Source organism: Grampus griseus, assembly GCF_964374135.1.
Source record: "Grampus griseus genome assembly, chromosome: 14".
NCBI lineage: Eukaryota > Metazoa > Chordata > Mammalia > Artiodactyla > Delphinidae > Grampus > Grampus griseus.
This window is the reverse complement of record NC_139008.1, coordinates 26777377-26787633: the sequence shown is the minus strand read 5'-3', so window position 1 is coordinate 26787633 and position 10257 is coordinate 26777377. Positions and strand designations below refer to the sequence as shown.

Sequence of the window (10257 nt, the reverse complement as noted above, 5' to 3'; positions counted from 1 at the left end):
AGAGGTTACATCTGCTGTTTGGGTTTCCAATGACCCCCTGCTTTTGGGACCTCAGCATATGATTTGGGAGGTAATATTCATTGAGGCACAGACTCTGAAAAGAAGGCAGTAGCCCCATTGAATCCCACCTCACATTCATGAAAGGCCTCAAAGTTTAACTTCTGACATTGTCTCTAAAGACTGTTACATAGTCAGTGTGTGTGTCGAAAGTGTGAATTCCTTGTATGTTAAGACATTTAAAATACACTGCCATCTTGGTAACTGAGTTTTGGTATTCTGCCCACACCACTTTTTTTCCCCAATTTTCCCCTTCTTCTTTAACCTTTTTTGGTTCGTTTTGAGATATAATTCACATACCATACAATTCATCATTTTAAGGTGTAATTAGGGACTTCCCTGTTGGCGCAGTGGTTAAGAATCCGCCTGCCAGTGCAGGGGACACGGGTTCCAGCTCTGGTCTGCAGAGCAACTAAGGCCGTGGGCCACAACTACTGAGCCCATGCGTCACAACTACCGAAGCCCGTGCGCCTAGAGCCAGTGCTCCCCAACAAGAGAAGCCACTGCAAGGAGAAGCCCGCGCGCCACAACGAAGAGTAGCCCCGCTCACCGCAACTAGAGAAAGCCTGCGCGCAGCAACGAAGACCCAACGCAGCCAAAAATAAATAAATAAAAATTTTTAAAAGGGTCTTTAATGGTTTTCCGTGCAACTGTTACCACTATCTAATTATACAATAGTTCATCACCCCAAAAAAGAATCCCACACCCGGTTAGCAGTCACTTCGCATCCCCCCCATCGCCCAGCCCCTTAAGTCTGTAAGGATTTGCCTGTTCTGGACATGACTTGTAAGGGGTTAATGCATATGCGGACCAGCAGTATTTCAAAAGCTCAGCCTCCAGGATCGCCAGTGGCCACGGGATTGGTCGGTGCAGTTGGGTGTACGCGGGGCGCCCAATCGCCTTCGAGCGTGGAGAGGAGGCAGGTGCAGGTGGCGGGAGACGGTGCGCCGGTGGCTGGGGGCAGAGGGCGGAGGCCGGGGGGTAGGGGGTAGGGGGGCAGGGGGCGGTGGGCGTGGCCCGGAGCTGGCGACGGTCCCTGGCCGGCGCCCAGGGCACGGGCATGGCGGGCTGGTGGCGGGAGCTCCTGCGCACCGTCCGGCGCTACCCTTGGCCCACGAACGTGCTGCTCTACGCCGCGCTCTTCTCAGCCGGCGACGCGCTGCAGCAGCGGCTGCGGGGCGGCCCTGCTGACTGGCGGCAGACGCGGCACGTGGCCACCGTGGCCGTGGCCTTCCACGCGAATTTCAACTACGTGTGGCTGCGCCTGCTGGAGCGCGCGCTGCCGGGGCGCGCGCCGCGCGCCGTCCTGGCCAAGGTGCTGTGCGACCAGGCGTTCGGCGGGCCGGTGTACGTCTCTGCCTTCTACTTCGGTGAGTAGCCGGGCCAGGCACCTGGGGGCCGGAACTGGGGGACTGAGGCGGATCCGGAATTGGGGGACGAGAGGCAGGGGTCGGGGTTTCAGGGGCTGGGACCAGGCAGGAGGCTGGGGCTCTGGGGGCCGGGGACCGGGGCTGGAATCCTGGGGTGGGGGCCAGGGTTCAGGGGACTGGGAGGGTCTGGATGAGGGCCGGAGGTCGAGGTGCGAGGGTCGAGAAGTTTGGGGACCGTGGATTAACAGGATTGAGGGGAAAGAAATTGAGGGAAGGTTGCCGGAGAGGCCAGGAATTAGGGGGCCAGGTCGCAGTTCGGACGCTGGGTTGCCCGTAGTCTGGGGCTGGAGGTTTCAGGGGTCCTGGGGCGTACGTAGGCCGGAAGTGAGGAGGCAGGGCTGGGGATCCGTTTTCCCCTGATAAAGGTCCACGGGAACGTCGAGGAGACCCCAGCTTGCTACCATGTCAGCTGTGAGCCCCGTGACCATGTTGTGGGGCGGGGTCTCCTTTCCACTGGCGGGATACTCCTTTTCAACATACAAACAAAAGGTGAGGGGATTCAGGATGGTGCGGGCAGAGCCGGTGGAATCTGAGGTGCGGCCCGGTTCCCCTCAAAATGTGTGCTCAGGGCGGTAGTGCTGCTTTTGTAACAAGATTTCCCTGAAGGGGGTCCCATCCCCATATCAAAACCCACAGAAAATGTCAGGAGACCTCGGACCCCTGCCATGAGAGGACTGTGTACCTGTGAGGGTCTGGGGAGCCCCCTCCTCAAAAAGTCCACCCTGGAGCCTGAGGGCCTGACTTTGGGAACCTTTCTTAGCGCCCTAAATTCTAAAAACAATGGCAAGGGCTCTGTGGCCTTCATCTTCATAGCGTTTTCTATTGCTTGGAAGGGAGTGGGCAGGGGAGGGGCACCCGATCCCCTAAGAAAATTCAAGGGTCCTGGGCCTGGCCTTGGCCTTGGAGATCACAGATCCCCCAAGGGGTCTTGTCAGTGGCTGTTGGTGCTTTCTTCTAAACTGTGTTGAAGTGGTCAAGTCACCACTTTGAAGGAACCTACACTGCCCCTTGGATCTTATTTTGGGGGCCAGAGTCACTCACAAACTCCATAGGAAACATGCCTGATGCAGTGCCAACCACATGGCCCATGGGGTCAGTGAGGTCAGGGGATAGAGGACCTGAGACCAGGAGCTGCCTGATTTATCAGAAGATCTGTCTCTGATCCCAGCGCGTGACTTCCAGGCCAGATTGGCAAACAGGTTCCTCATGCCTGTTACTGCAGTGCCTTGTACTCTGGTGATGGGATGGAGGGTTGGGGGCTGCTGGCATTTGGGAGTCAGATTCCTATCTAATCCTCAAACAACCCAGTGAGGCAGGTATTGTTATTCCCATGTTACAGACAAGGAAACTGAGGCTCAAAGGGATAAACGACTTGCCCGAAAGCAACACAATCCATGTCATGGTCTTCATCTCCCTGGGGAATGTCAGTGTTCCTGAAACCAGAAAGATGCTGCAGTCACAGGGCTGCTGGGGCCTGTGGTTCAAGCCCGAGGCCCCTGAAACCGATTCCTGCCCACATTGCTTCTTTGTTTTGCATTTCAGATTTCTGGGCCCTGTTTCCCTCTCCTCATGTTAAACTGAAGGGGGAATGGTGGGAAGGGGGTGGGTTGGATGTTTGTTCAAGGCACTTCAGACTTGGAAATTGCCTGTATCAGATGTTCCTTTGTGCTGGGGCTGCCTTGGGAGGTAGAATAGTTGTGATTGAAAGGTCTGGCTCGGAATCCACACCTGGGTTGGACTTGGATCACTATCAACCTCTCTGAGCTCTTTTCCTCCTCTGCAACTCCATCATCCTTAGCTGAGGGTTAGGAGGATCAGATGAAAGAAAACACATCAAGTGCTTAGCCCTTAATTAGTGCTGGGTAAGTGGAATACTATTACCAATATTGGGCTCCGTTTTCTTACCGGTCCTGTTCTAAGAATCCCCTGCAATTGACTAAAAAGATTTTATTTCCCCTTCTTCCTAATCAGAGTTGGAGGAGACTTTTTAAAGCACTGTCATTTTCCTAAAATAGGAGGGTTTTGTCCTTGTTCCCTGACTTCCTTTTCAGGGTTGTTGAACGTCAAAGTTTTCCGGATGTTTTTAGGAAGTGTGAACTGGTGTTCTGCTTTCAAATTCCATTTAGAAAGCCTCTTAGATGGGAAATCTGCAGTTGCTAGAATACCCAGAGTCCAGCAGCCTTTTTGTAAAAGAAGGAAATTAAATTTTTAAAATTTTAAACATTTCACAACATGTTTTGAAGGGAGAGAAGAAAAGTCACCAATAGTCCCACCATGCTAACACTGAGGTTTTTGTGAATTCTCTAACAGATTTTAAAAAAATAATCATTCTGCTATAACTCGGTACCGTGCTATTCTCAGTTCATATTTATCATCACCTTAAAATTTACCTAACTTTAGAATGGAGATTATCTTTTGTTTTCACTGTTGGGTCAGACGGAACATACTGAGTTAGTGATAGTGGTGGTTACCTTGCATATTGGAATAGAAAACTTGAACATGAGCTGTTATACAGTATTCTTCGTATTAAATCTTTTAAAATTCTTTTGGTGTGTGTTTTTTCAAATAGGTATGAGTATTCTCCAGGAAAAGGATGACATATTTTTGGACCTGAGACAGAAATTCTGGAATACATATAAGGTAAGACAGACTTTTGAAAATACGACCAGGATCTTTTTGTATCTTTTTAACATTAAATACATTTAAATAAAAATATTCTTGGGTTTCCCTGGTGGCGCAGTGGTTGAGAGTCTGCCTGCCGATGTAAGGGACGCAGGTTTGTGCCCCGGTCTGGGAAGATCCCACATGCCGCGGAGTGGCTGGGCCCGTGAGCCATGGCCGCTGAGCCTGCGCGTCTGGAGCCTGTGCTCCGCAACGGGAGAGGCCACAACAGTGAGAGGCCCGCGTACCACCAAAAAAAAAAAAAAAATTCTTAAATTAGGGCTCCAGTTGGTTGGCACAGGGTACTATATTTTGACAGATCTTAAATTTGTTTTGATAGTTGAATGAGAAGCTTTAAGAGTGTCTATATGTGTCTCTGAATTTTAGTCAATGTTCACAACGATTTCTGACATTCTTATATTTATTCTTGTTAGTGATCACGGTGATTTTTTTGGAGCCAAAGAAGTTATTGCAAAATAGGAATAGTAGAATGTGAGTGGCTTAATGGAATCATTCTCACATTTAGAGCTGATGTTTCCAAGTGTGTATTCTGCTGAGTCCCTATGAAAGGAACCTTCTTGACATCACAGAGGTATTTACAGAAAAAGAAGGTGTTTCCCAGGGTTATGCTGAGGCTGGAATCAAGTCACCTCTTGCCCTGTTTGCTCAGTACAAATATATATATGATCCAATCCCACAAATATCTATTCATTTATTCAATGAAGATTTATTGAGCAGTGTCCTCAAGACCTGGCAGAGTCAGGGATGCTTTCCATCTCTGGCCTAGTGTGATTCTATTAATGACAATGTTTGATTCTATTTGATTCTATTAATGACAATGAGGTGAATTTTCAGGATTCCAGAATATACACAGCCTTGTCTAGGGCTCCACATCTACTTAATTCCTGATCAAAAGCAGTGCCAAGCCAGCCCCAGCCATCCCGCCACCCTCACCCACACCCCCAGCATCTTCTGTTGAACTATTCTGAGCACGAGAACCATTATCACCCACTTGGTGGTTGAAGGCAGATGACAGGGAGGGTGGAAGCCACATGCTGCTGAGCCCCTCCGGGGGGAAAAGCATTCAGAACTCTTGTTACTTCTCTTGAGGCAAAAATTATGGGCCCATGGTGACATCCAAATATGATTTTCTTCTGCTTTACTTTGGGAAAGGAACATTTATACATTTATACGAAGAGCAAGCCAAGCAGAGTTGTAAAAGAAAGGGGCTTTGACCAAGGATTTGCAGATATTTCAGATTCTCCTTCTTTAATGAAGACATACAGGCTATCTTCATTGGGTAGAAACGTGGCGACTTTTACACACCTTTTTAAAAACAGTGGTTCTGGGATTTCCCTGGTGGTCTAGCGGTTAAGACTCTTCACTCCCAATGCAGGGGGCCCAGGTTCGATCCCTGGTCAGGGAACTAGATTCCACATGCCGCAACTAAAGATCCCGCACGCGGCAACGAAGATCCTGGGTGCTGCAACTAAGACCTGGTACGGCCAAATAAATAAATAAATATTTTAAAAAAGAAAAAACCAAAAGCAAAACACAACAAAAACAGTGGTTCCAAATGAGTCAGTTGTATCTATGCCCTTGAGAAGAAAGAGGGTATCGGCAGTCTGATGCCCAGCACCATTTGGGGACTTTCCTGAAGATCTCCCATAACAAGAAACTATCTGCTAGGCATTGCACTAGGTGTTAGCAGAAGATAACACAAAACATATATATATATATATATATAGAGAGAGAGAGAGAGAGAGAGAGAGAGAGAGAGAGAGAGAGAGATACACGCACACACATTGCTACTGTCTTTAAGGAACTTACAATGTAGTGGGGTAGATAGACAAGTAAATAGACAAACATTAACCTCAATGCCAGGAGCAGTGCTCAGAGCATGCAAACGGGTACTTAGCACAGCATGGAGATGTAAGGGTGCGGCTCAAGGAAAGCTTCCGGGGGCAGGTTATGCCTGAGCGGAGTCTTAAAGAACTCAGGGGAGTTAGGCGGATACCTGGGGCCTTTCCAGGGGCAGAAGGAGCCGAGGAAGGAATGCGTAAAACACTGTGGTGTACCTGTAAGGGAGAAACTACAAGAGATGCTATTCATAGAACATAAAATATGAATTGAGGAACAACTGCAAATGACTTTGGATCTCGGAAGGTGTTGAAGGCCATGCCAAGGATCTTGAACTTAAGTGATTACTGGCAAGGGAGACCAGTTAGAGGGTTACTGTGACCAAGTTCACGTAAGAAATCATGAAGCAGTGGGCAGAGGAAGGATTTCAAAAATACTTAGGAGATAGAATTGGTAGGTCTTGATGATGAATTGGAAGTAGGGTTGATGGGCAAGGACACATCTACGGTGACCCATCCGCATTTACTAGGTAGCGCGCAGCATTCTGTAAGCAAGAGCCCCCTTTTCTCTCCCAGTTATTTGCTTATTTCTCTGTTATCAGTAGGGACTCAGGGATTCCCATTTTTTCGATGGTTTGTAACTCATTGCTGTGTTTAATTATTTTTGTTTTGCAAATGTCCCAGACTTGGCCAGTGAGAGTCGCTTCAAGCTGGCTCCTATTTCCTTGTGAGAGTCCCCCCATCTTTTTTTTTTTTTTAAGCCACTTCCTTACTTTATATCATAAAGATAGATGTTCTAGGCTCATCTTGTACCTTGTACCTGCCCTACTCTGGCCCTGGAATCAACCATTTCTTTGAGGAGTCCTTTTTCCTTTTTGTGGGGAATGGCATGGGAGACCAAGATCTGCACACTGAGTGAGGCTACATTCTGAAGAAAAAAAATTGCCATAAGAAGTGAAGCCATGTTTGGATGGGTTTTTCCTAAAGTAGTAAATTCTTTTTTTTTAAAATAAATTTATTTATTTATTCATTTATTTAATTTTTGGCTGTATTGGGTCTTCGCTGCTACACGCGGGTTTTCTCTAGTTGCTGAGAGCAGGGGCTACTCTTTGTTGCGGTGCATGGGCTTCACGTTGCGGTGGCTTCTCTTGTTGCAGAGCGCGGGCTCTAGGCACATGGGCTTCAGTAGTTGTGGCCCGTGGACTCTAGAGCACAGGCTCAATAGTTGTGGTGCACAGGCTTAGTTGCTCCACGGCATGTGGGATCTTCCCGGACCAGGGCTCGAACCCGTGTCTCCTGCGTTGGCACGCGGATTCTTAACCACTGCATCACCAGGGAAGCCCCTAAAGTAGTAAATTCTTAAATGAGTATACACTTTAAACTTTAAATAGCTTTTATTGCAACAGTTTATTATAGAAACTTTAGAAAATAAAAATTAGTAAAAACAAAAAAAGAAAAAATAATACCACCTTTATATTACTAGTGTAATACCACTTGTAAGGACTATTTTAAAAACCTCTAGCTTTTTTTTTTTAAGATATAATTTACATACCAAGATCTCTATCTTTAAAAAAAAATCCATAATGATGACTCTTTTGTCAGAATGAACAGGTTAAAGCCTATTAAAATAAATCCATCTTTTTTTTTGGCCACACCACGCGACTTGCAGGATCTTAGTTCCCTGACCAGGGATCAAACCTGGGCCCCACCAGTGAAAGCCCCGAGTCCTCACCCCTGGACCACCAGGGAATTCCCACAAATAAATACATCTTAAAAGCTAAACTTATTCTGTAGCATGAAGTAGTTAGAATATATTATTATCAAATCACCATAAAGAACAGTTTAGTCTAGAGTTTTAAAAATTGATTGATGATCCTGTATTTTATCAATATTTCCCTTGCATCATTTGCATGGGCCAACAGGAAAATTGCAATATATAAATATGTGTTGTGGACTTCCCTGGTGGCTCAGTGGTTAAGAACCTGCCTGCCAATGCAGGGGACACGGGTTCGAGCCCTAGTCCGGGAAGATCCCACATGCCGCGGAGCAACTAAGTCCGTGAGCCACAACTACTGAGCCTGCGTGCCACAACTACTGAAGTCTGCGCGCCTAGAGCCCATGCTCCACAACAAGAGAAGCCACCGCAATGAGAAGCCCGCATACCACAACAAAGAGTAGCCCCCCCTCACCGCAACTAGAGAAAGCCCGCACGCAGCAACGAAGGCCCAACGCAGCCAAAAGTAAAATATGAATAAATTTAAATAAATAAATATGTGTTGTTATTTTGAAAGCAGTTGTCTCCCAGAATTGGTACTGATTCAGGTAGACTTTTTATTGTAAATTTGTGAATATAATAAAAATCTTTATTCTTGTGCCTAACGGCTGTTTGTACAACTCCTTACCCTCTTCCACTCAAGAGACCATAAGTAGCCTAATTTAATCTGCTTAGTCTGAAATGTAATACCGCGTCCACATTCCACCTGCCTGGTGTTTCTTAATGCTTTATAGAACGAACTGTGTGATCGTTTTGTGCGATTAAAAAGCATCCTAATAAAGTTTCTCTTTATTCCAGGGTGGTCTGATGTACTGGCCTTTTGTACAGGTGAGTTTCAAACTGCTTAGAATGCCAGCTCATGGGTCTGGTTTATATGAGCCCTAAAAGACTCTTTCTCTCTCTGTTATAGCTGACCAACTTCAGCCTCGTTCCTGTTCACTGGAGAACAGCTTACACTGGGCTCTGTGGTTTTCTGTGGGCCACTTTCCTCTGCTTTTCACAACAGGGTGGTGATGGTACCTTGAAGTCAGCTTTTACTTTCCTTTATATAAAGGGAACAAATGAAGTTGAAAGACCCCCAAAGAAATGACAAGTCAAGAACTCCCTGAAATTGCCTAATTTTTTCCCCTTAAATGCAGAGGATTGCCTGCAGATGAAGTACCCTGCTTACCAGTTATGTGCTCCATTTTGAAGAATTACTATTCTGTAGACCCAATTGTTTTGTTTTGTTTTGTTTTTTTATTGCGGTACGCAGGCCTCTCACTGTTGTGGCCTCTCCCGTTGCGGAGCACAGGCTCCGGACTCGCAGGCTCAGCGGCCATGGCTCATGGGCCTAGCCTCTCCGCGGCATATGGGATCTTCCCAGACTGGGGCACGAACCCGTGTCTCCTGCATCGGCAGGCGGACTCTCAACCACTGCGCCACCAGGGAAGCCCGACCTAATTGTTTTTTAATTAGCAATGATAACTTTCAATTCTATTCAAATCTCCTTTTTTTTCATTCTAATCCGAAAGTATTATTGATACTTCTCTAGTATTTTCTCTTCCCTAATACTTTGGTTAATATCAATAACAGTGGCAGAATGGCAGTTTATAATCATTACTATTTCTGGTCTAATATTTTATTGCCAGTTGATTTAAGGAGCTTCCATTTTGATTGTACACATCTCTCTTCTAAAATCTCAGGTTATCTCTTAAACACTTTTGGCTTGGATTACCTTTGATACCAAAAATAGTCCTTATAGTTAATTTCTGTTTACACAGAATTCAATCAGGAATATGGAATAACCAGATTTTCCCCTAAAATGCTGTATAATAATTTATTGTTATGCTAATACTAAAGTTCTGCAAGTACGTTTTATGTAAGAAGAAATGTGCACAGTGTATGATTAGTGTTCTGTATAGAGTGTATTTTACTGATGTCTTCTACTTTTATAGTTTTTAATTATTTTTTTAGTTAATGTTTTTTAGTTTTCAGCATAGTCACTTGGCTAAATATCCCATTTCCTAGATATACGAAATATATAAAATATTTCACTTTTAAAAGAAATATATTGAGTGAAGTTTCTAAAAAAAATTAATAAGTTTTCTTCTGGAAGGGAGAACTCTATTCCATAAAGTTCCAGGGAAAATGGTTACCCCAAATTCACACTGATATTATCTTTTTTAAAATTAGTGCTTTAACATAAATCTTTATAGGTAATCTTTAAGGTGTACATGAGAAACTTGATCCAGTTTTTCAGATTTACTCAGTTTTTCTAACTTCAAAACCAGTGGGTTTAACAATTACTTGACTATTTCAAGAAGTTTTAGCAATTTTCACCCGAGAATTGCATCACTATTCTGTTGCTTCCCATGGAGTGTTTCACAGATTTAAAGATGTGAAGCACTGAGATGTTAATATATTTATCTTGAGAATTTATATTTAAGATTAATTTAAGAATGTATGCCTAAATATTTTAAGCATATAATTTATA

The 10257-nt window shown here is 45.3% G+C and overlaps 1 protein-coding gene across 1 annotated transcript; it reads left to right on the top strand.

Moving 5' to 3' along the window:
* Window positions 1-1117: 1117 nt before the first annotated feature.
* On the top strand, window positions 1118-8871 carry MPV17L (MPV17 mitochondrial inner membrane protein like; the record flags this gene model as incomplete). Its single annotated transcript, XM_082669718.1, has 4 exons — window positions 1118-1427; window positions 4057-4127; window positions 8580-8609; window positions 8692-8871. The coding sequence occupies 4 exons, from the start codon at window positions 1118-1120 to the stop codon at window positions 8869-8871; spliced, it is 591 nt and encodes a 196-aa protein (XP_082525844.1).
* Window positions 8872-10257: the final 1386 nt, after the last annotated feature.